Source organism: Sinocyclocheilus rhinocerous, unplaced genomic scaffold, assembly GCF_001515625.1.
Source record: "Sinocyclocheilus rhinocerous isolate Xijiao unplaced genomic scaffold, SAMN03320098_v1.1 scaffold590, whole genome shotgun sequence".
Lineage (NCBI taxonomy): Eukaryota > Metazoa > Chordata > Actinopteri > Cypriniformes > Cyprinidae > Sinocyclocheilus > Sinocyclocheilus rhinocerous.
Window position 1 is genome coordinate 85,834 of NW_015637177.1, and position 27,014 is coordinate 112,847.

The 27,014-nt window shown below is 37.5% G+C and overlaps 1 protein-coding gene across 1 annotated transcript in view; it reads left to right on the top strand.

Annotated features, from left to right (window-relative positions):
* The window catches only part of LOC107748832 (teneurin-3-like), a 308,518-nt gene that overhangs the window by 45,865 nt on the left and 235,639 nt on the right, over positions 1 to 27,014 (top strand). Inside the window, exon 2 of the mRNA XM_016563808.1 lies at positions 22,314 to 22,640. Within this exon, the coding sequence (XP_016419294.1) occupies positions 22,409 to 22,640 (232 nt within the window). The 5' untranslated portion in view covers positions 22,314 to 22,408. The remainder of the gene's footprint in view (positions 1 to 22,313; positions 22,641 to 27,014) is intronic.

Below are 27,014 nucleotides of genomic sequence, written 5' to 3' on the forward strand. Positions count from 1 at the left end.
CATATTTGTTGTCTCTCACATGCGTATCTTCTCACATGCGTATCTACTCCAGTGTGTACAAAAGTGCTTACCGTAGAGATATTTCAGACGTTCCCTCGGTTTGTGATGCATCACCAGAGCGGGGCGCAGCTGCAGTGCACACTACACGATGTAGTGCCGGAGTGAGACAGGCCTATCGATCACTCTCTATTCATCCAGATGAGATGTACGGTGACACACACGGTAGTTGTGAGAATGTTTCTTCCTGCCTTTAGCTGCAAATAGGCCCCGTGTAAAGTGAGACTGAGTGAATAGGTGACAGTAGCCTCTGCGCGTTCAGGTTACCCTGTGTTTGTGTGTCCAGGACAGAATGTATGGGGGGATTTAGTCAGGTCGCACATACCCGCTCCATCTTACTGTCAGCTTGACCTCCCAGCTGTGTCCTATCACATCCCTGGCTGAGGCCGCTAAAGTGTGTGTGTGTGTGTGTGTGAGTGTGAGTGTGTGTGTGTGAGTGTGTGTGTGTGTGTGTGTGTGTGAGAGAGAGTGTGAGAGAGTGTTTGTGTTAGCAGAAATGTGCTTCTCTAGCTAGCGGAAGAAAATTAAATCTGCCTAAATTCACTAAATGGTGGTATTAGTTCAGAACACTTCAGAGAGACACACATAAGCTCTGTTCCAAAAACCTAGTAAGCTTCCTCCTTATAGGCACGTTTCTGACCCAAAGGCTGTTTCAAAAGAAAGGAATGTTCATTTTAATGCAGCATCACGTGTTCATCAAAGAGAATGAATTACAATGAGCTCATTGAAAAAATTATAAGAATCCAAAGAAGGTGAAATGTTATTTTTCTATATTACAAATATAATTAAATGCTGAAAAGAATCGACAAGAAATGCTTAAAAAATACTATTTTTAGTTTTTGCCTATGTAGAGCATTTCAGATCCATCACTTTTTACGGTTTTGTTCCACACAAGACTATGTAGGCAGCGAGGCTCACTAGGTTTTGTAGCAGAGCTATTGTGGGACGTACTTGACAGCATGTGGTAGACAAAGAGAGACAAAGAGAATACAGCTTTAGGACTAGCGATATGTCCATTAGCTCTGTTCTGAAGTAATATCCAGTGAACAGCACAGCGGATCTGTAAAGCCTTTCTGTACAAGCAGGCATAATGGAAATCTTACACATAACCATCAGTCACATCAGTCCATGTGAATTCAGGTCGAATACCTGGTGACCAAGAACTAAGAAATTGGTGCAGTCATTCAGAAACGATTTATTTTTCTTGGAGCACCAAGTCATGGCCTAATGACGGTCAACTTGGTACAGTATAATGACTTTTCTGTTTGGCAGTATAATGAGTAATACAAACAGCATTTTATTTTATTTTTTTAATTAATAGTTGATAAATACATAAATGCATATAGAAATTGTATATACAATATAAATGCATAACATTTAAAATAAAGCATTTTACAGAAATTTAAAATCAAGCAGCAATGGAGGATAATGATTCAAAATAAATCAATATGAAGATTGTTTATTGCCACTCATAAATCAGTAAATTGTACACAAGATACTTATAATAATTTATTAACATGCATCAAAGCATCAAGCTCTGTAATTTATAATAACATCAAAGTAATACATTTCATTTAATATTATAATTCACTATAAATTCATTTAGATAATTATTACTGATTAACAGTTTCATTTGAATAGTTATAATGATTTTATCCAATTAATATTGCAAATGTTACGTGCATTGTATTTTTTTTTTCTAAAACTACATTTAACATTTTATTAGACTGTATAAACTGTAATATTATTTAGTATTTTGCCATAATTGCAGCATTTTATATTATGGGTTTATATTTATTTTAGAATGAAAAAAAGTGGAAAAATAAGTCGTGTTTTCAGATGTGCATCAGGGACTCGGTGTGTTTTCCTCTGTTTTAGTGAGTGCAGCCTATCACAATATTATGTGTCCTTTCTCTCTCTTTTACACACACACTTTGTCTCCAGATAAATCCCAAGCCTGCCAGACTCTCTCAGTTTAACTCCAAACCAAGTGTCAACACAAAATCCTTCAGGGAAGCTTTCTAACACATACACATGCACACATTTCTCCAAACATCACAAAACAAAAGAAGCAGCTATTCTCTCGTTGTCAAAACGAAGTAAAATCCTCTCTTTCATCCATACGCACCGACCTATAGACGAGAGGCAGCGGGGAGCGAAGGAACGTGGGAGACGCAGCGGCAGAGGAGAAAAAGACTGAAAAGGAGACGGAGATAAAGGGCTCAGTTCGGTGGTTCGGCACACGGCAGGGGTGTGGCATCGTGGACCCGGGAGCTCGGCACTGTCGTTTGAGACGGCCCAGATGTGTCAGGCTCCTGCGTCTGAGAGATTTCCATCTCTTTGGCCCATGGATCCCAGCCCAGCGGGAGGACTCCCAACCAACCATTCGACTGCTCCCTCTACATTATTCAGCTGACATAACCCCCGAGAAGATGGCGAGGGCAATTGGAGGCGCAAATCTACATGTATGAAAGCGAAAAGAGCCCGTTTTAGCTCGTCGGCGAATGGAATCGGCAAAATGACACACCACTGTGAAGCACTCCTGCAGATATTTTTATCCATTCCGAATTTTCACACTCGCAAGCCCTCTTATTCTGTCAGAATGGGCTTCTACTTCATGAAAGAAGTTTTTATTGTGCGTGTGTGTGTGTGTTGTGAATTCGTGTGTGTGCCCCTGTGTGTGCATCGCTGTGATCTGCCTGTATTGAAATAGCTCTGTATCATGACCTACATTCCTCAGCTGGGGGGCTGACACTGAGGGATGGAGCGACGGATAGGGTGAATGTAAAAAAGAAGACACTCTGATGAGTCGAACCTGTCTTGGAGCTCGCTTTTCGATGTATTTGGGTGGACACGTGACAGAACGTCCCTTGTTGTCGTCCCTTATCTTTTGTTTTTTTTTCTTTTCTTTTTGCAGCTGTGGCATCTTAAACCACATGCGCCGCTTGTTTGTTGTGTTGTTTATTTGTTTGTCAGGATTATGTAAGGCTCTTCAATGAGGTGAAGGGAAAGAGGGCACGACTCAAGGGAGTCATCTTAGCCCAGGCTTGCTGCCGCCACATCACCCTCTGCTGTCTCAGGCCGCAAACATCATAACGGCCAGCTTAGCGCTGGGTGCTTATCTCAGGGGTTTTTCTGTCTCTCTCTCTCTTTAGATTTTGATGTATGTAAAGAGCCAGCAGCCTTTGGAGTGTTTGTTTGTAGAAGCGGGATTATTTTCCGTCAGGAATGTCAGGAAGGTGAGTGCTTGGGTTTGTTGACGTTTAAGCTTTGCTCGCGGGCTCCGGGCTCCGTGGAACTCAACTCGGTGAATTTGGAGTGTGTGAGCCGCTTGTTTGGATGTTTTCAGTTGTTTTCAGTTGTACAAATCTTTGCTACCATCGTCTGCAAATGTAAATGTCAGATCTCAAATTGGATTTTCATTCTCTCTTCTCATAGTTTTTGAAGCCAATTTCCACTTCAGAGTGAGAGAAAAAATAAAATAAAATAAAATAAAATAAAAACAAAGAATAGACCTTATTGCACGAATAAATAAATGGATTTTATATCTCCTTATTGTGACTTTACATCTCACGATTCTGACTTAATCACTTGCCATTGTGATTTCACATCTAACAATGTGGCTTTATATCATGATTGTTTATTTTTTTCATAATTGCAACTTTATATCTCACAATGTGACTTTATTTCCTGATATTGCGACTTTATATCTCAAAGTATAATTTATATCTTAAAATTCTTTCTAATACCTAATTTTGAACTGAGAAAACACAGTTCTTACTTTGTCTGAATTGTATATATATATATTTTTTTATTATTGTGACTTCATAACCTACCATTTTTTTTGTGACCGCAACTTTATATCTCACAATTAATTGTATTTCTTGATAATGTGATTTTATATCTCACAGTGTGACTTTATATTTCACAATTCTTAATTTATATCTTAATTGTAATTCATTTTTAGTATTTTAACTTTATAACTCACAATTATGACTTTTTTGTAATTGCAACTTTATATCTCGCAAATAAGACTTTATTTCTAGATATTGTGATTTTATCTCACAGTGTGACTTTATATCTCACAATTCTTACTTTATATCTTGTGATTTTATTATTTGTATTATTTTGACTTAATATATCTTAACATCTCACAATTGTGACTTTATTTATCGACATTGCAATTTTATTTCACTATTCTAATTTTATCTCAATTTTGATTTTGTGTTCATTATTTTGACTTTAATTACAATTACAACTTTTTTGTAATTGCACCTTTATATCTCACAAATAAGACTTTCTTGATATGGTCATATTATATCTCACAGTGTGACTTTATATCTTACGATATTTACTTCCACTTTTTTGTAATTGCAACTTAGTATCTCACAATTGAAAATGTATTTATCGATATTGTGATTTTATCATGATGTCCATTTTGATTTTATTTTTATTATTTTGACTTCACTTACAATTGCAACTTTATATCTCACAGTTGTGACTTTATTATTCAATATTGCAATTTTATCTTCAAATTATATTTAATTGAATCCTAGATTTAATTAAATCTTAATTGCGAATTTTGCAAATACAATCTCTTCCGGAATTGCAACTTTACATCTCACAATATGACTATTTCATTAGATTAATCTTTCTCACAATTATCTGTTGTATTTATTTACTCTGAGGCAGAAAATGGGCTTCAGCGAGCAATGTGGAAAGGTATGACTTCAGCACTCCGTGAAGTGATGGTAGCTGAATCACAGCCACCTGACAGGCAACAGGCTGATTAAAAATATCCGATGAGCGCTTCCTCGGAGAAGTGAAGAGTGTAGCCCGCAGTGACTGGAAACTGTTGACACCGTGTGATACTAAGTAATGTGAAGAGACAGGAAGCTGCCTGTGACTCCTGTCATAGGGCGAGTATCCCCTTTGCTATGGGTGTGTGAGTTTGTGTGATTTTAAAATGGATGGATTGTTTTCTCAGGTGCGGATAAGTGTCTTGGCAGCTTTGCTGTCTATAACAAACCGTTCCAGTAAGTTCTGTAACACATGCATAACACACCATGGTGACGTGTAGCTTTAGCATTAAAAGCCAAATAAGCATAACAGGCCCTCTCCTCATGAGTGTATTCACCTGCTTCATGGGTAAATAAACCATGAGCTGTAAACATCACGAAATTACTTTTTCCAGCTGCATGTTTGAAATGGTAGAAGTTCTTCGCTCTTTATTTAATGTATGGAAAGGGTAAACATTCAGTGCACTCACAGATCAAGTTATTCTCTCTTTGTATGGTTTGAATTACATATTTACATGCATTTGTCAAAACATTGGGTCACAATGCATAAAACATTTGTCTTTTTTCCCAGCTCCAGAGGTTTTCTTCTACAATCTGTAGGCATGAATAGAAAACGATGATGTTTAAGTAGTAATCATTTTTATAGTGGTCAGTTTTATTATATTCCTTCGCTATTAAGCGGAGCCATAAAACATGTTTTCCCTTTATGTGTCCTACACTCTGTGTCTCCTTTACTGCCTCCCTCTCAGCTCGTGCTTGCCGTGTATGCTTTTAATAAAATCTTCTTAGGATAAATGGTATTGGGTAAAAATGTAGCCAAACCACATGCGTTTGCCCTGGGTCCTTATCCAGGACCCTTTCTCATGCTTCATTCTGTTAACAAACCCCACAGACAGCCCTGAGGGTTTATGAGCTAACTACAACACTGCTGTAGTACAGCACCAGAGAAGAAAAACATCGCTCTCATGCATATTCTTAATGATGTGTCCAAGCCAAATGAGGAGGTGAGCATTAGGTCAGCCGTGGGGGGAAAAGGGCTTTGATAACTCCTTGTGAGACTGTCGCAAGAATGTAAGAACCATAACTGATTTCATTTCACTCCCTGCCTTTCTTACTGAGAGTTTGCTTTAAAGCAACATAATGGCTCGTCGGGGCTGATGTGGGCCGCCCTAATAGTTGGGTTGATTTCAATATTAACAAAAGAGCGCCGTATTGCACTGGGAAATCAACACTGCAGCTGCAAATTCTCAGACTCAAGCGTGCTTTTATAGGTTGGACTCCAGGCCTGGAGCAAGGGTAGGAGAGGAAGGGGGAATCAGGCAGAATCACATCACTGTGTCCTGCCGCCCGTAATGAAGTGCTCTGACAATCCATTGACCTGAGAGGGAAACTGTCTGATGTTTGATACATGACTCAGATGATTGACAGACCCAAAACCCAAACAGATATGACATAATACAATTATTTCCTCAAGATGAGTCGATGATAGATCGCAGTTTCAAGTGTGACTTTGTTTTGTGAGAAGAGGAAATCGGCACTCGGCTGCTACATGCCATAGTAGTTGATAATGAGTGCCAAAAGAGGTATTGCGACACCTGCTGCTTTCATTGTGTGTCGCCCTGGATTTACTACCCTTGTGGGGACCAAATGATAGTAAAACATGAGATCACCATACCTTATGTGGCATACTGAATCAAGCAATTCCCAATTTTTCCATGTTGGCCGTTTTATATGTCAGCCATTTTGAATTTCAGTTCAAAATACTGTATTTTATGTAACGTCTTCATGAGAAGTGTGTATAATTGGCACTATGAGCTGAGGGTACACTAAAAGTTTGCCACATTGTGGTCAAAATTACAATAAAATTAAATTCTAATAGCTTTTGATTAATTTTGCCTATTATCCTTAGGCAAAATTTTGACAAATGAATTGGTTTTTGAAACTCAATGAATTTTTCAAATTGGGTGATGCTGAGAAGCCATTTCCAATAATGGCATAGTTGGATGAGCGTTTTGAATTTCTTTGCAAACCTACTTTTTAACTCCTCCTAGACTCTTGATCCGATTTTTCACCAAATTTGACTGAGATCATCTTCAGACCTTGGCAGCAAAAAGTTATAGATTTCATGTCTAACACATCAATGAATTTGATGACATGATGCCAAAATGAATTTTTGCCTAATATCCTTAGGAAAAATGTAAAAAAAATTAATTGGGTTTTGAAATCCAATGAATTTTTAAATTTGAAAATTTGAAAAATTCATTGGGTGATGCTAAGTCATTACCAATAATGGCATAGTTGGTTGAACATTTTGAATTTATTTGGAAATATACTGTTCAAATGAATTTGATGACATGATGCCAAAATGTATCCAAGGCTATGTCTCTGCAATGCATTAGCACATTTACACCACATTTTGTGTCACATCAATTTTGGTCACAGTGCCACTTATTGGTCAAAAGTAATAAGCAATTATGTCACATTACAAGTGATTATACAAATGATTGATATGTTCCTAAAATCATCTGCAAATCTCTTTAATTTCTTATTTTTCCAGTTGGTATATGCTTGTCCCTGAAAATTGCTGATTATTATTATTTCCATTTTCTTCAACTAATTGTGAGTGTTGCCACCTAGTGGACCAAATAATTAATTTAGTTGCACAGATGACGCAAAGTCTGCGCAAAAGCGTTGTGAAAATCAGACTGATTGCGAACAGTCTGCGTGGAGCATGTTAATGCCAAAATTTGTAACGCACTGTGTGCTTAATTTAGCGGCAAATGGAAAACCAAGACATACTTTTGGTATTAGGGTGTAGCAGATATAATTAGTTTAAAATATAAACATAAAAGTCAATGGTCCCATGATATGAAGGTTCCCACTGTGGTATAAAACTCTGTATGCTTATGACCTTACCTGTCAATGACATTATCAGCACACAGCTTAGAGACTTGTCTTTGGTAATATCACACCAGCCAAATGTGTGCTGATTAGTCCCACAACACACACGCTTGCACACTCATCAGACCATAGGGACCGAGATCTTAATCTGTTTCCTGCGCACTGGGAATGCAGGCGTCATGAAATTGTATATTTTCAAAATATCTGTGACTTGATACCACCGAAAGTATCCAGTGTACGCACCGAGCCGGTCCAAGTCTCCACTAAGTCTCTTCCCGACTCTCTGAAGTTATCGTTAGCCTGCTCTGAAAACAAAAAAGACATTTTAATCGCTTTCCTTGCACACTAACTTAAGTGCCCAACTTTCTTCACTTTCACGCTTCTCTGAAACTTTACAATTCACTTTGTTCTACATAATCCTCCATCAAGAAAAGACGACAGGTAAAGACCAGAGGAAGGCATCTCAGTTCAGGGGTGAGTGAGTCACCTCTGATGCAACAGACGATGGAGTTCAGAGACAACGAGAGGCAAATTTATCTGATAATAGGCTCTAATCTGTATATTATTCTGGGCCGAGAGGCTTTTGTTCTGCAGTGATTATGCTGTTCATAAGGTTCTGATCTCGTCTTATGTCTGCATAATTGAAATAACCCTGACCCTTAAAAGCCACTTGATGTGTCCTTAAAAAAAAGACATGAGAGAGGTTGAGAGTGCATGTGAGAGAAAAAACAAAGTGAGAGTGAAGGAAAGCTGAGATGTTTGTCACATTATGAAAGCACCTCCTTGATGGTCTATATCTCTGAGGCCGCAGACCGTCACACCTTCTTGTAGGTCAGGAATATTGTTTTCCTCTTAAAGGAAGTATTTCTGCACCATGTCTTTTCATGCCTTGCCAGTGTCCTCGTTGCGCCAGCCAAGGTTTTGTCCCCTCTCCCCCAGAAGCCTCAGAGTCACCTCTCTTGTTAAAAGAGAATTGTGAAAAAAAAAGAGGATTGTGGGCACTGTATTTCCTCACCCTCCTCCTTGTTTCTTAGGCTCCAGATTGTATAGGAGAGTGGTTGAGGGTAACCAGTGTCTGATACTGTAGACAGTTGCCTGCGATCAACAATCACGCTATTGTCCAGCATCTGTATGGTTGAAAGTTGCTACCTGGTACTATCAGCGAGAGCAGAGGGCACGGAAAAAGAGTTTCATCAATGGCTTCTTTGTGAGGGGTTATGTTTCCTCCGCCTTCTTCCTCTTCAGCTCAATAGAGAGAGAGAAAGAGCAAAGCATTAAGATCCAGCCAATTAATCACCCTTTCTGATTTTCACCTAAAGACATCCACCTGAGCAAAAGTATCTGATGTGTGGCTGCTTTGTGCAGCCTCGAAATGCTGGGTAAAAATACAATGCTGCTTAAAGTCATTGTAAAATATGCTGGCTCTGACCCACTTTAGCCCCTAAAATCCAGAATACAGTTTTGAATTATTTTATTTGTGTAAATGAAATGCTGCATCAGAGCCAGATTAAATGTTGTTGTTGTCATGACAATCAGTGTCTGTCTTGTAGCGATAAGCAAATAGAGTGTTTCTTTTGAGAGAATTTTTAGAAGTAAGATAAATAACCGGTTTGACTGAGAGGTAAAAGATTTCCATTTAATCGGAATAGAAGAAACAATGTTTTTTTTTTTTGTAATTGCAATTCCTGAAAAAAAAAAGTGTAGAAACAATTTTGACTCAGAAATTACTATTACATTTCACAATTTGATTGAATTAAATATGAAATGTTGAAGAAAGACTGATTTATTTTTTCTTAATATTTTTTACAGTGCTTACAAAATCTCTGCACCATTCATATTTATCCCACTTCAGGTGCAGCTTCTGTGCTGCCCAAGTACACAAGACAAGTTATTAATTAATGTTCTGTTATTGCTAACTGCTACACAGTTGTTATATATATAATTGTTCAAGAGGTCTTGATTTGGTTTCTGTAAATCCTTTGAGTATATCTACCTTATACTTCAAAGTTAAAGTTTGAACAAGAGTTAGGCTGTACCAGCTACAACTGTGGAATTGTAAAGAAGTTTGACTACTACCATCAGCTGATGCAGTATTTTTACCTTTTATCTTAGGATATGATCACTTCTGCGTCTTCATGTAACTTTATTTCATAGCATTCGCTAGTTGAAATTTTGCCTGTGAGATTTTACCTCAACGTAGCAATGAATCTTAGCACATGGCTTGTGCCTAGATAATTTCCCTTTTATGTCTTTGAGAGTGTGTTGTACATTTTAATTTATTATTACAATTTTTTACATTTGAACTTAGAGTCTTACTCTGTTCTAATCTAATAATAATAATAAAACAGAAGCTAATTCTTCTGATCATTTTCCCAAGAGGAAAGAAACGACTTTCAGAAATACAGATGATAGAGCCGTGCCTCACCATCCTCTGCTGCCTCAGCCCAGATCTTGTTATGAGTCTAATTTGAAGGCAAATTTTCATAACTCAAATCTCCTTTTCTGATCCCTGTTCTTTATATGGAATCTGTTCATTATTTAGTTGCGAGTACAAGTCTTTTTTAATTGGAATGCTTTTTTTTCTTAGTCATTTTTGTATTTTTTTCTTCTTCTTCATCATCATCATCATCATCATTTCATTTCTAAACTAACAGATGTAGTTTAAATTATATATATATATATATAATATTTTTGTGTGTGTGTGTGTGTGTGTATATATATGTATATGTATATATATATATATATATTGCTGCGCATTCAGTGCAAGCATGCTACATAGTCTTTTATTATTTAATTAGCTATGTGAGTGTGTGTGTGATGGCTAAAACAGCTGGATGGCTCCTCTGGCTCTCACTCTCTGAGCTCAGACGAAGCAGCTCCCGGCGTGCTGATCATCCTCACTATTGTTTCCTGAGTGGCTTATTAAATTACTCGACCTCCCTCGTATAGTGGGAGCTGTCAATGTGCTGCCCTGCTCCACTCTCCTGCAGGGCTCTTTCTCTCTCTCTCCATCTCTCACACTCTTTCTCTGTGGCCGATAACAGGAGCTTGTATCGGGGCATTAATCCTTCTGCTCTCTTGGGTGGGATTAATACTCTCTCTTTGTGTAATTATGACCTCATTGCTCTGCTCAGATAAGAGGCAGGTTATCAGGTCAGACGACCATTGAGGGATGGCATAAAGGAAGGAGCGAGTGTTTCTCAGTGACGCAGTAGAGAGACAGTGGAGGAGACCTGGAAAAGTTCACGTTTTTGCATCCATAGGTGCTGTGCTTCTGCATAAACAGGTCGTAGATGGATGTCTTTAGCTGTTGAGACATGTCTCGCTGTTTTTGAAGGCAAGAACGCATCCTGTGTGAACGGCCCCTTAGTCAAGTAGACATGACACTGTTTGAGCTGACTTTCTATGACTTTATCAAGGAGACTACAGTCTGATTTGCTGTCTCACTGCATGTTTTTTTTCTTTCTCCATCTCTCTCTCTGTCTTCCTCTCCTCCCTGGCTGCCTGCTGTTGCTGCTCTGTGCCATATGGAGCTTTACTGGAACTCCTCTTAAAAGATTCACCAGATGAATCTCACTCTCTCTCTCTTGCTCTCTCTCTCTTGCTCTCTCTCTCAGGCTCTCTCGCTCTCTCTCAAATGATGGCTTTCTCATTTAACAGATTGGCTGATGTGTCAGAGATGACTGGGTTATGCCACCGCTAAATGAGAGGAGGGAGTGAGAGACAAGTGCTTCCAAAAGCTCAGTGATGCTCCTGGGCCAAAGTTCTGTTTCATTGCTCTCTCTGCATGTCAGACATGTTCAGTGACTTGTGCATATGTATTTGTGTTTTATAGGTTGTGCCTTTGCTGTATTGTGTACGATACAATGTCTTGGATTTCCTCTTTTTTTTTTTTATTGAAAATTTGTAAATATAAAGTTAATGAGGGGAAGTTAATATACCTGTAATTTGCTGGTCTTGGGAGACATTCACATTGGATGTGTGTTTTTTAGCATCTCACGATATGAGCTTTTCATTGAAGACACTATGTAACCCTAACCATAACATTAACTTTTAATTCATAAAATTGTGGATTATAAAATGTCTTCTTAACATGCTTCTGTTTGAAATATTTCTGGAATTTAAAAATAGATTATTTCAAATACAAAAAATTGAATGAATAAATAAATACATACATATATACATAAAACACTTATTAAATATTAAAGGGGTATTTCACCCAAAACTAGGATTAAACCACCTGATTCATACTGATTCATACTTTTAATGTCTCTTTTTAAATTATTAAAGGGGTCATATGATGTTGCTAAAAATAACATTATTTTGTGTATTTGGTGTAATGAAATGTGTTTATGCGGTTTAAGGTTCAAAAAACACATTATTTTCCACATACTGCCCTTTAAGAGAACATTAAAAATACATGTATTTGTGTTCCAAAGTCTTGTGGTTTTGGAATGACATTAGGGTGAGTAAACAATGATAAAAGTTTTATTCTGGGGTGAATTATCCCTTTAAATGCCTTCTGTGAATATGGTTCAGATTTAAGACTAAATGTAGGATGTTTAACCTTTTAAATTATTAAATTAGATTATGTGAAAAATAAAGAAATATAAAAATCAATTGATATAACATAAAGAAAAACAGAATGTCTTCATTAGACAGAAAATGACAAAACGATTTTTAGGCAGCAAATAAAAGAGCAATAGTCATTCACACAAGTGCTGCATAATTATAAGTAATGTCCAATTTGTACTAAGGATAAATTGTCTGAGTAATGGTATCTGGAATTGGTGGATCTCGCCCCCTCTCTTTTCCAGACTGTGTTTTGTGCTCTTAGTGTGACGGTGTGAACAGTTATCGGGCCTGTGACTGTTGTGGCTAAAGGAGGTGTAGTTTTTGCGCAGCTGTACGTTGTTGTGTAAATGGATCAGTTTCGTCTTCATCTGAATTAGCCATCAATGTCAAGCCATTTTTTTTGTGTCTTGTGCAGCTGCCATCAGATCCTCACCCCCTAACCTCACTAAAACCCACTGACCGCCATTAACACACACACACACAACTCAGCCCTCCGCCATCTGGAAACAACTGGGCCCCACTTGAAACACCCGACATAGATTAAGAGAAGCGGGGCTAATTTATTAGAGGCCTGTCCCACCGGCTCAGGTTTCTGCTAGCACTCAGCACCGTTGTCCTATAATCACACATCCTTTGACTGACATGTTCTGCTGCCTGCACTGACATGTCATAGACATTTACATAGATACATTAGTTTAATGTAATAGATTACATCAGGTGGTAAACATAACTCACCGGATCTGTCAAGTGAAAAAAATACATGGCAGATTCCAAACCATCAGCATAAATGGTAACCATTGGCAACCAAGGTTAAAGCAACTTTTTGTTTTGTTTAACGATCGAAGCATCTTTTGCTATTCTAATGTCTCAAGGCTAAATTAAACACGTTTATTGAGTTTGTAATGCTCAGAAGTCTTGCAGTTTTTTTTTTTTTGTCCAGGTGTGTGTGTTTAAATGTGTCAGCGGTGGTCTAACTGAAGGCTGTTCGTAATTAGAACTGCTAATGACGACGTTTAGAGAACGGGCTTCTCCAATTTGGAGCTGGGTGGCATCCTGTTGACCGTGGCAGCTCAAACTTACAGCCAATCACCACAAGGCAGCATAAATCACAGAGAACAGAGAGACATATATACGGGGGAGAGGGTAAACACTTCCAGCTGAAAGCATTTGGGTGCGATTTGTTGAGAGGAATGATGTCGTTTATATTGGGTGATCAGTGATGTTTAACAGACTGGTGCTCTATTTCATTTTCTCTCCCTCTCGCACTCATCCCTCTTCATTCTTTTCTATTTTTCCTCCCACATACTCACTCACACACACACTGCCTAAACACTCTTTCATCCCTCCGCATTTCTTCTCTCTCAGGGAAAGAGATGGGCCTGAACTTTCTGTCATTCCTGCACATTTGGCGTGGAGCGCTTGACACGGGCGCTGTGGCGGAGTGACGCAGGGAGTCGTGCTGTGACGTGCTTTTGAATGTTTCTGAAAGCGCAGAGTGACAACCATTTGAACTGAAACATTTTAATGATGCCTTCGTACTTCCAGGCAGAGGCGACAGCAAAAAAAAAAGAGAAAGAAAAGTCGCGCCGTGTTTAGGAGTTCCGGCAAATCCTGCTTTGATGCCACCAGGCCTCCACATATTATCTCTGACCGTTCTTCAGTGAGCAGAGCTTTCATTCCGGCCGGCTGGAAATTAAGTCTCTGGCTACTTTTTCTTCGGCCCGCTCACCTCCATTCCGCCACAGTTCCGGTGATTATGTAGCGTTGGCGATGCGGCCGCTCGGCTGCAACATCGTCCAAAAGTTTCAATTTCACACCATGTTCAGCCGCATCGAACCCTCCTATTCCACAAGGACCCTCTGTCAACCCCTGTAAAATCCACACCCCCCACCTACCTTGATACGTTTCCTTTTTTCTCACACCGATAGCTCCTCTGTTTCCAATTTTACCAGCCCTCACTGTCAGTGTCTGGGTGTTCTGCTGGGTGAAAAACGCTCTTGCACTCTTTCTCTCTCTCTCTCTCTCTCACTTTCGCGCCCTCTGTCTTTCATACCCTTTCTTTCTGTGTTTCTTTCCAATTTTTCAGTGCGAGTGTGTCTGATGAGCTCAAGCTGTTGAGTCTGTCTCTTAACAGATCGCAGATTATTAGCATGTGGCTTGAATGTCTTGCTCCCACAGTTAAACCACTCTGCTGATGGAGATAATTATTACAACTATACACACACTAACACACCCGTCTCTCTAAATACTTTGCTCTCTCCCTCCATGTTAGGGTAACATTCTCTGAGCTCTGTTGTTAACCCTTTGATGCATGATATCCATCTTTAAAAGCCATTTTAATCAACCAAGATGTGAATGAGTGACTTTTTACCTTTGACCATTATTATTCTTTGTGACTGCCTCTTTATGTTTTTTTTTTGTTGTTGTTGTTTTGTTTTCTTGTTTATTTTTTTTGTGCATGTGTGTGTGTGCGTGCGTGTGTGTGCATGCGTGTGTGCGTGCGTGTACGTGCGTGCGTGTGTGTGTGAGTGTGTGTCTGTGTGTGTGTGTGAAATACAAATTCAAAATGGCTGATGAAAGTGGTAAAGCACCAAGTTTCTGCAGATTTTTCTGCAGGTAACATAGTGTCTTTCTGCAGATATCTGACTTCATTAGTGAATCAATGAATTGTACACTTAAACGATTCATTCAAAAATAGTGTTTAGTCCATAGTCCATTAAGGAACTAAACAAATGCCCGGGCCTGTCCCAATACCCACACTTGTGGTATTTGCACTTATCACTTGTCTACTTACATGACATATATACCGTATTTGCTGTCGCACTTTACCTGATGGGACACACTTGGAGTGTTGTTAAAGGGGTCATATAATGCTACGTGCACTTTTACAAGTTGTTTGAACTGAAATGTGTGTTGGCAGTGTGTGTACACAACCACCCTAAAATGATAAAAATCCACCCAGTGGTTTTTTGTTAATCTACTAAAATCTTTACCCCTTTCTCAAATCGAGCCGATCTCAGATGCCTGTCTGTGTGACATCACGAATCATTCGTGATTCAGCTTCACCTACAGAAGAAGTGAGTGTAAGGTTTTTTAACTAATCTTTGCAAAACGCCTTTCCTATTAATGTGTTAATTAGCAAGTTTCATGATGAATGCGGCTAAAGTAAACAGTCTCTCTGAGAGCGGCTCGGAAGAGAGGGGCGGGGTCAGCAGAGCTCATTAACATTTAAAGGAAAATGCTACAAATCTGCATGCTCTGAAAAGAGCTGTTTTTGACAGGGTAAAAAAGGTGTTTTTTTACACTACCATTGAGAAATTTGAACCAAACTATGTTACAGACTTTTCATTAAGACCCTAAAGAATCATATCAACTTGTGGAAAATGGGCATCCTATGACACCTTTAAGTAAAGTTTTTACAGAGCTTTATTTACACTATCTGTACTTTAAAATAAACTTCTAAGTGTGTGTTCAGTAGTATCTGCACTAAGAAAAAAAAGGTGTGGGGAAAAATTCACTCAGAAATTGCTAGCAAATTTCACAAACATTTACAAAGAAACAGCAAGTAACAAATTGAATTAAACATGAAATATTTAACTAGAAAAACTTAAATTGTATTTTCTTGTAAAACATTATTCTCCCAATAATTTTTGTTTTACAACTTTGAAAAAAAATACAATGCATGCAACAGATAATACAATTTAATAATTTTGGTGCTTCTAATCTTGTTAAAAAGCCAATGCAAATGTCTTACTAAAATACATACAGTATACTGTATACTCATCACCATTACAATGTGCAACACGTTTCATTTTGCTCCCAAATTACCTGTCGTATCTAATTAATTTAATCAACACTTAAAGGTTTTCTTCATCATCTCGCAATTTTGGGGCACATAAGCTCCTAAACATGTTACGCTTATCCTCAAATACTGCTCCAAGACTGCAAGTGTGGGTGTTCGTGACAGGTCCACTATCTTTATTAGTGAAAGACCAGTGCTGTTCCTTTGTGTAAATAACTTGGCAATATTATTTAAAATTTAAGTTGCTGATTATTTAACTGTTGTATTTAGTATCCCACTCACAATCATGTTGATATTCAGAACAAAAGTAGACTTGTTCAGTTGATATTACTTAACTATATTCAACTCTTGCATAATACGAACATAATAATATAACTTTTATAAAATAACCTTCAAAATAAAAATGTTTTTTTTTTTTCATTTGTGATATAATAATTCATGCATCGAGGGTTTAAATTCTTTTACGTTTATCTTCATACTTATTTTGACCAAAGCAACTTGCAATTCTATATATAATGTAAGTGTTAAACACAAAAAGCCAGACTTATGGTAATTAATGATTGTACTATATAGCTGCACTATATGTCCATCACGGCTCTGACCTTTTTAATATATTCACTGTTATTTTTTTCATACTTTTAATCAGCTGCTGGAGAGAATAGAAACTTGTGATGTTTTGCCTCACATAACTTCACATTCTAGGACTTTGTGTCTCAACCTTTTCCATTAGTTGCAATTATAGTCTGTGAAGAAAGAGAAGAAGAATGAGAAATCGTTTTCCTTAAGACTGAGGTCAAGTGAGCAGTTTTAGTCGTGTTCAGTTCAACCCAACACAATTCCTCAACAGAGGAGTCTTGGAATAGGAAAGAAGGAACAAGACAAAAGGAAAAAGAGCAGCAGTGTTTAGGCAGGTAATCCCTTGCTATTGGAAAGTGGGTCACTTCCATTCCAAACCTGATTCATTCCCTCTTTTAGTGTCTCCTATCCGTTCCTCCCTTTCGTCTTCTTTAATTCCACACTCCTTTCATCTAACCGATTCAAATAGTCATAGGAAAGATTAACGGCAGGAGGGAAAAGCTGCTTTTTTGATGATGGCATTTGTGGGATAAACAAAAGATCTCAACAGCAGCTAACACTAAAGTTTTTCTTTCCTTTGATCCCAATTTACAGAGCTCCTTCCCTTTATTTATCTCTTTTTTTCTTTCACTCACTTTCTCACTTTTCTTTCATACAGAACTCTTAAGTTTTATATTGGATACAGTTGTGCCGGTCTGGCTTGTGTTTCTTCTCTTTTTGAGCTTTCATATCATACAAGCTGGCAAAACATAAACCTGCAACCCTCCCACCGGCCAAAAAAAGAAGAAAGATGGAGAGAAGAAATTCTCATAAAGTGGAAATGCCCAGCTGATGTTTCCAAGCTGTTGAGAATGATGGGAGTTCTGGCAGTGTTACGGAAAAGGAATATATATTTTTTCTCCAGTTCATTTTAGTTGCTTTTTAACCTTCCGAATGAAGTCATCGTCAAGTGTGCTCAGCCGGTAATTTAGCTGGCTTTCTCACTGATCATTTCTCTATTTTCCATTCTCTCTTTTGATCCTTCAGCAATCATTCTAATATTCTGATTTGCTGTTCAAGAAACATTTATTATTATTATTATTATTATTATCAATATTTAAAACCGTTGAGTACATTTTTTCAGGATTCGATAAATAGAAAGGTCTAAAGATTTATTTGCATTTTTTTTTTTATCTGAAATAAAAAGCTTTTGTAAAATTACACACTATACCATTCAAATGCTTGGAGTCAGTATATAAATGTTTTTTAGAATTGTTTTTTATTACAATGATTTCTGAAGGATCATGTGACTGGAATAATGATGCTAAAAATTCAGCTTTGAAATCACAGGAATAAATTACATTTTTAAATATATTCAAATAGAAAATAGTTATTTTAAATAGTAAAATATTTCCAAATTTTACTGTTTTTACTGTACTTTGGATCAAATATTAAATATACTTTGTACTTTGCAATATACTAATGTACTTTGAATCAAATTTAAAATAACTATTTTCTATTCTAGCTTGTACTTATTTGAACAAATGCCTGAAACTTGGTATTACGAGCACTTCCTGTGTCTGTTTGCCTTTTTAAGAAGAATCGCTTTATGTATTCCCCAATTGTAAGTCGCTTTGAATAAAAGTGTCTGCAAAAAGACTAAATGTAATGTAAATGTAAATAAATGCAGGCTTGGTGAGCACAAGAGACTTCTTTAAAAAACATTACAAATCTCACCGTTTAAAAACTTGTAACTAGACTAGTAGTGTATACTTGACTAGTAGTGTATATGTTTTCTTTTTTTTTAGGCTGCTCCACATAATATGCATTTTAGAAACAAATGGGTAATACCTTTAATAAAAAAGGTAAGGCAGAATTTCTGTTACTACAGCCACTATGCTGTGTGTTACAGTTATTCTCACTAATTTTTTGTAATACTGGTGTGTCGCCTCCTCCTCCTCCTCACACTGTCTCCGGTCACATGCATGACACACACACACACACAGAAACACACACACGGACAGACACACGGGTCACCTGGCACTGACTGAGGTCACCTATGAAGCCAGCAGGGACATGTGCAAACATACAGAAGCACAAATGCACACATTTGCACATGTGAAAACACTGCAAATTCATCTTCGGTTGTAGCAGGTTCAAGCCGAAATCCCCCCTGTTGAGCCAAGTGTTACTTTTCCGCTTGACTTGATTCCTGCATCCGCTCTCATGGACAAGCACACACACACACACACACATACAGACACAAAACACACACATACTCTTTCAACACTGAGTGACTCATTCTACAAACACACAAAGACATATGCACACTGATTAGGGCTGTTTCTTAGGCGAGGGGTTCACAGTCTGGTAGATGTTTAAAACTGTTGCAGAGGAAGTTGTGGACTGTCGCACAGTGTTTGTTTAATTAGGAATAGAGATTACGGGTAAAAATGAAAGGAGACACATCAGTTGTAGCTGTTGTTGTTTGTGGAGGAGGCTTTTATATATTAACATACAAAACCGGGCTGTGGATTCTTCAGATTTTTCAGGCAAATTCAGATTTCATCTGTGCTGTGAGCCGTCATTAATGCTCTTTATCATAAATAAATTTTGCCCCACAATAACATCACTGTTAGACATCCATATATGTATGATGTAACTACTGCTTATTTAATTTATTAGAGGCCATCCTTTTGTTCTATATGAACCGCATTGTAATAATTTGAACTGTATGTTGACTCCTTAATTTATGATTATTTTTTATATTAAATAATACTGGCTGATTTGTGCAGGACATTGCTGCTGATACGTGCATTGGAGCATGACATACTAATATATCCTCATTGATAATTTAACATATTCACTCCCTCTGACTGCAAACGTAAACGATCCTTCAGGGTTTTTTTTCTTCCCTCAGACTCCCATGCCAATACAATAATCAAATTACCTCAACAAACCTCTTGTAACAGTTTGCCATATTAGTGATGTCAGTGTTTTTCTATTTTAGGATTTGTGCTAGTCATTGAACCGCAGCGATTTTTAATTAAGAATTTAATTACCAATAATGCAGTTGATCAGCTGCTCCTAATTCATTTATGAGGACAGAGAGGAATCAGATAATTATGGCACACATATTCATCGTAGACAAAAATGTTCTTTGTTAAGTCAGCTGATAAGAAAATATATTTGGTTGTTTATCATTTTGTTCATAGTATTTTACTTTACTTTTTTTTTGTAAGTTTAATTCTATATTTAACAGCACAATGAATAATTTATACATTCCCACACTAGATGCCAAAGGCTCTAATAAATATCTTTGAAAGTTTGCTGGCTATGATGGTGGTGAGAAGATAAATGGTCAATAAAAAGTGGAACTTCTGGTAACAATGTAATTCATACTGCAGTGACATCAGCATATGGGCCTGACAAGCAAAAGTATTTGTCTCTGCTCTGAAGAGCAAGATCATGAGTGTGTGTGTGTGTGTGTGTGTGTGTACAGATGCTTTTATTTGTGAATTCAGGCTCACATGAAATCTGCAGGCACATAACAGAAGCATATAACTGCTGAAAATATGAAAAAAGTCAACTTATACAACATTAATGCCAGATCAAAGATGTTCACGCCCACTTTCAGTACAAACCAATAAGAGAAGTGATCTGAGATAGAAGCACCTCAGAACGCTCTCCGCCATTTCAGTCAACAACAGAGCACTCACACGCACTCAAACACTCCTTCTCACTTAAGACACATCACAATTACCCCTCTATTCTGCCTTTCAACCTTCTCTTTATTTCTCTCTCTGCTATCTGACACATTAACGTCACACGTGGAAGTGACCAGTAACCATTTTGTCTAGTAAAACATCCAAACCCCTCAGTCTCAGGGCCCTTCAAATCTCCTGTCCTCTAACACGTCCATATAGGGAAGCTTTTTAAAATCATCTACACACACCACATACAAAAAATCAAGAGCGCCGCCTCAGAGAGAGAGTGGATGAAAGAGGAAAGGCGAAAAAAATGTGTTTGAGCATGAAAAGCAAAGCATGCATGTTGGGAGGGCTCCAAAAGAGGGCCAGCCAAGAAAGAAATTAAAGTACAGCGATTATCTGGACCCAGAATTAGAAGCAGAGGGTTTTGGACTAATAAACATTTGAAACGCACCCTAGGGCCCTCACCATCATTTATTACTCCACCATCTCCCATTAATGTGTTTTTTTTTTTCTTTCGGTTTCTTCATTTTTTTTCTTCATCGATTCCCAGGATGTTTTAGGTAGATTTGATTAATTCTTGCTGGCAGGGTTTAATGAAAGGTCGTTGGTGGGGTTTTTTTCCTCTTCCTTTCTCAATCCCTTCCGCTTTGGATGTACTGATCCGGTGTTTTATTTCGGTCTTCTAATGGCTGTATCGTTGTTATCAGTAACTCTTGGCGTATTACAGGCCGACAAAGAGCGGTCATCAATTAACCGACACCACCCCCACCCGAGTGTCCCGTTCTGACCTCTCAGCACTACTCTTAAGCTTATCAACTCCCAAAACAAACCACTCATCCACACACACAGACTTGCACACTGTACATGTAGACTATACACACACTCAGCTCAAAGCCTATACACATTCACAAAGATTTTATTGCAGTATTTCAGGCACCGATATTCAGCCGTGGCGCTATTGCAAAATAAATAATATTTTATGAGTCCTAAAAAGACTGTGTTTCACAAAATAATGCAATGCAAATGCACAAAACACCTTCTATCATATTTCCTTTGTTGGCTACATGGAAAAACAATTACATGCAATTAGTGTAATCCAAATATATATATATATATATATATTTGTTTTTTTTTATGTTTTTAAGGCTCAAACCGATAACATCATTATCAGTCATTAATAACTTAAATTCTCAGTTTGTTTGGGTTTTTTTTTTTCAAACTTTTATTGAGACCATCAAATTAATAACAAGTTAAAGTAAAGACATTTATAATTGCATGCTGTTCATTTGAATTTCTATTCTTCAAAGAATCCTGAAAAAAAAGAAGTTTTATATCTGTTTCATGGATCATGTGATACTAAAAACTGGAGTAATCACTGCTGAAAATCACAGGAATATTTTTTTTTAATATATTAAAAATAATAATAATAATAATTTTAAATTGCAATAACATTTGACAGTATCACTGTTTTTGCTGTATTTTTAACAAATAAATGCAGCCTTGGTGAGAATAAGAGACTACTTATTTATTTGTTTTTTAATCTTGAACATGTTCACATAAATAAATAAAATTAAAACAATGTAATTAATTTCATTGTAACTAGACAAATGAAATAAATACATAAGCATTGTATAAGAAACATTGCAATATATTACATTCAATATCTCCAGGAAGTGCTCTTGCAAAAAAACTCAGACTGAGGGAAGCACTCTCACGCTGTCTGACGAAAGACGCCGCCCTCATGCCGTCTCCCGACAGTCCAGAAGGTGGAAAGGATTTGTGAATCCTGGGAAGATTAAGTGTACAGCTTAGTGCTGTGTGACCGCTAGTTTATACTTTTTTAATTCTTTCTCTCCATTTCTCCCTCCCTCTCTCTTCCAATCCCTATGTGCCACTTCTTTCGCTCTCCAGGTAGACAACAGTAAGCTCACGGTCGGGCGGAGCCTGAGGCGAGCGAGCGCTCCGATTGGTTGCTGCGTTGCGTTTCACCGCGTCATGTGGGCAGGATGGATGTGAAAGAACGCAGGCCGTACTGCTCACTGACCAAGAGCAGGAGAGAGAAAGAGCGCCGCTACACGGGCTCATCCGGCGACAGCGAGGACTGCCGCGTGCCCACCCAGAAGTCCTACAGCTCCAGCGAGACGCTCAAGGCCTTCGATCACGACTCCTCACGCCTGCTCTACGGCGGCCACGTCAAAGAGATGGTCCACCGAGAGGCAGACGAGTACAGCCGCCAAGGTGAGTCACCTGCACCTGTCATACCATCCATTATGACTTCATCCAGTATAGCGGTCACGTCATACAGCTTTAAAGCGCACACTGAAAAAAATAATAATAATAACATATGTCTAGAAATATATGACCATAATTACATATAATTAGAGGAAATTAAGTTTGGTTTGGCACGACCGAACGCTTTCTCTGAGAAAACATTTACTTACTTTTGATTGAAAAATGAAGCAGATTCAAAACAGATTAGACAGATTTACGCACACAAACTTGCTCTGATACTTGTCGACTAGAAGGTGAGTCACCTGCACCTGTCATACCTCAGAAATCCATTATGACTTCATCCAGTATAGCGGTCACGTCATACAGCTTTAAAGCGCACACTGAAAAAAATAATAATAATAACATATGTCTAGAAATATACGACCATAATTACATATAATTAGAGGAAATTAAGTTTGGTTTGGCACGACCGAACGCTTTCTCTGAGAAAACATTTACTTACTTTTGATTGAAAAATGAAGCAGATTCAAAACAGATTAGACAGATTTACGCACACAAACTTGCTCTGATACTTGTCGACTAGTCGACAGAGCGAAGAAATAAAACATTTCCTCTGATTAGCGCATCCAAACCCCTCGACCCAGCCTCTCATTTTCAGATCCGAAGTTTCCCTTATAACATATGCCCATGTGTCCCATTGGCAATAATGAATGGCACCATAAAAAACATAAACAGCATTATTGCGCTGTTCTGAAGTTTGCAATGTGCCCTGCTCGGCCACAGTTGTATTACTAATTACGAGCACAGAGGGTCCGCAAGCATTCGCACAGCCACGCTTTTATAAACTCGCTCACATTCATTGAGTTCTTTGTTGTTTTCTTTTTGTTCTTCTGCATGTAAGGCTTCATCAAAATACACACCGGTAAAGGTGAGGTTTTTTTCACTGTGGATTTAGCACAAATGTAGATTTGGGTCAAATGTTTTCTCCCTAGGTGTCGTGCTTGTCTGTGTTGCGATAGAGGTTAGCGTTGCGTGTTTGTGTGCCCTTACCGTAAGTGTTGTGTTAAGCTGAAGGTCAGCCTAGCTGTTATCAGTCACTGGAGTGCTAGAGGCTCTGTCTGTTGAGTGTGTTTATTTTAGAAAGCACAGGAAGTGACACCAGATTACAGCAGGGGTAAAGGAGCAGCCTGCCTCCAACCATTATGCAGGGTAGCCCACTCTATCACAGAGAGAGAGAGAGAGAGAGAGAGAGAGAGCAAAGGCGCTCACAGATGTAGTGCAGACACCGTTGAGCTCTTGAGAGACTGCACTTCGGCCTCAACACGGTCTTCAACACTCTCGCCATAATCACCCTGCCGCAGACGTCACCTAACCCAGTCTCAAGCCCTAACCTTGGCACGCAACCACGTTCATCATGAAACTAATTCCTCCCGTGTGATATATTTTTAGCCTTTAGACCATTGCAGAAAGCGATACCTAGATAATTAATTTTGCGGAATAGAAAGGACCAGGCAGGCAAACTGAAATTGTTAATTAGCCATTACACAACAATGGCAGATTGGAATTACTGAGATCTGAAATAATGTAGCCATGCTGCGAAGTGCTGCCGTTCAGTTCCATTACAAAGTTCCATAAAGGTCATTACCAGTTCATTGATTGCTTTCAAACTCAAATTAACACTTCATAAATATTTGAGCAGAAAAGCCATAATTGCTCAATTATCTTATCCTGTACAATTTCATCTACACTAATTGGTAATTTGGAATTTATATGATTTTAATTGAACTTCGGTGGAACCCCGATTATTTCTGTAGTTAATCGCTTTTATTAATTCCTGTTAATGCAGGGGATCAATGCTTTTCTTTTTCATTTCTTTCCTTTTTTTATCGTCAAGCTAATAAAATATGCAGCTTTTTGCTGTGATTGTTTTAACATGAAATTCTGTGGATTCAAATAATTAGTCACTTACATGTGAAAACTTTATTCGTTTTTTTTTTTTATTATTAGGTATATTTAGTAAACTACTTTAGAATTATTTTCTTCTATTGCAAGGTAGATATGATTTATTTGATTAATCATTACTAATCATTACTAATTTAATTGATTTGATTTAGTTGATTTTTGATGCATTTAAACGCATTTAAAAACATTTTGAAATAATTTGTTACTCTGCGTCATTTGAAGAGTCGTAACCATTAAAACTTACGAGGATCTGCTTGCAAACGACTAAATAAATGATCCATTTAAAGACCAATATATTTCCGCAATATATATGGTTCTCAGTAAATGTGAGGCCGCACTGTGGTTTTTCAGGCCTCAGTGTTTTTGGAGCCGCGCACACCTATCACCATGGCAGATAAGCTCCCTCCATGGAATGCAGTCTGCTCCACAGAATAATTCTACAGAATACAGAGTTTGGAAATCATTGGATCCAGACAAAAAGAATGGGAAATGATTTATAAGTCCGAGCGGCTGCTAAGTTGAAAGTCCTTTACATTGTCTAATGTGAAGATACATTTTAAAGTTTGGATTTAATGGACTGTAAAATAATGTTTATATAAATATAATAATGTTTTTTTTTTTTTTTTGCATTGATTGATTTGTGTAAAGTTTTATTTGTTATGCAGTTTTTGTTTAATTTCTTTTGTTTTATTTTTTTATTTGGTAACACTTTATTTTAAGGTGCCCTTGTTATACATGTTACATGTACTTACTATTATAATAACAATAAATTATGCATAATCACATGCAAGTAATTCTAAGACAAACCCTAAACCATATAGTAAGTACATGTAGTTAATTAAAATTACTCAGTATTTAAATGTATAATTACACTGTAACAAGGACACCTTAAAATAAAGTGTAACCTTTTATTTTATTACATTTATTTATTTATTATTATTTTTATATATTTATTTATTTGGTTGTTAGTTGTTTTATGAATTTTGTTTGTTTGCTTATGGAATGCAAGTGTAAGAATTCAAAAGAATTGTACATATTAATATTTTAATCAACAATGTAATTAAATTTTTAGATGTATTTTCTAAAATACATCTAAAAATTTAATTACAATCATGTTTGTTCATATGTGTTTTCAAATATATATTTTAATATGACTTTCAAGGTGTAGCATTTTTTTTTACTGCTAACACACCAAGGCATGATGAAGATATCTTCTAGTCTATACCACTTTTTCCTTTACAGGTGTGTGTGTGTGTGTGTGTGTGTGTGTGTGTGTGTGTGTGTGTTTCTGCCTGTCTGAAACGGCACCTATTCACAAAATTCAAGCTCAATCATTTCACTGCTAAAGTAATTTGATTTTAATTACAAAATTATCTAATGATTAGACAACTGAAGACTGCAGCATGCTAGAGCTGAATTATTTATTTTTTATTCTATCACCTTCACTGAGCAAACCAAGTCTTACAATAAATAATATGACAGTTTGATTACAGAAAATCAGATATAAATTGTGATTCTGGCTGTGCCGGCTTGACACAGATATAAATAATCCTTCATTTCAGTAGCAGTTTTCCTTCAGTTTGAGACTTTGCACAGCCCAAGAGACTGCAGTCAGTTCATTAAAACATTTTTAAAGAGTGTGTAAACGGCTGTTTAGACATGTTGCTGCGGTGTTCCCTCTCACGGCTAATTGCTGCCATTTATCTGCATCCTTCCAAAAATACATGTAGAAGGTGCACAGAGAAAACATCATCAGTCTCACTGTGAAAGATATTTTTCAAGCTCATTTTCAAGCTCACTTAGCACAACTAGGGCTGCAAGGGAACATGCGTGATGCTACAGGATAACAATTAGTCAAGTGACTGCCCACCGTTCTCAGCGAAAATACTTGTTTGTATCTGCATTTGAAAAAAAAAAAAAAAAAAAAAACATAGAAGTAGAAATTAATATCTGAAAGTGCTACGCTAGTACGCTTGTCTCAATTTAAGTTTTTTTTTTTTTTTGTCTTGTTTCCTTTGAGATTTTACTTGCCCACATTTTTGTCCTCGTTGAAATTCTTTCTTTCTTATATTTCTATTTTTCCCCCTCCTTTCTGTTTTGTCACTAGGTGAGCTGGAATACACACCAGAGTCCTTCAGCAGAGAGAGATATTCTGGTAACTTGGGTTTATAATTGTGGTTCCAAAAACCGATCAGGACTCACATGTGCAGTGTATTGTGGGTGTTCGGGGAACAGACTGCTAAGTCTGCGGATATTTGACTGTCTGATGAGACTTGATAGTCTCATTGTTCCACACATGGGGTGTTAGTTTGCCTTCCGTATAGTGTGTGTGTGAGTTGTTTACAGAAGCTTTCCTTTCTGTCTGGCTTTTGGGTCAGTTGATACAATCTCCCATGGCAAAAAAAAAAAAAAAGAGAG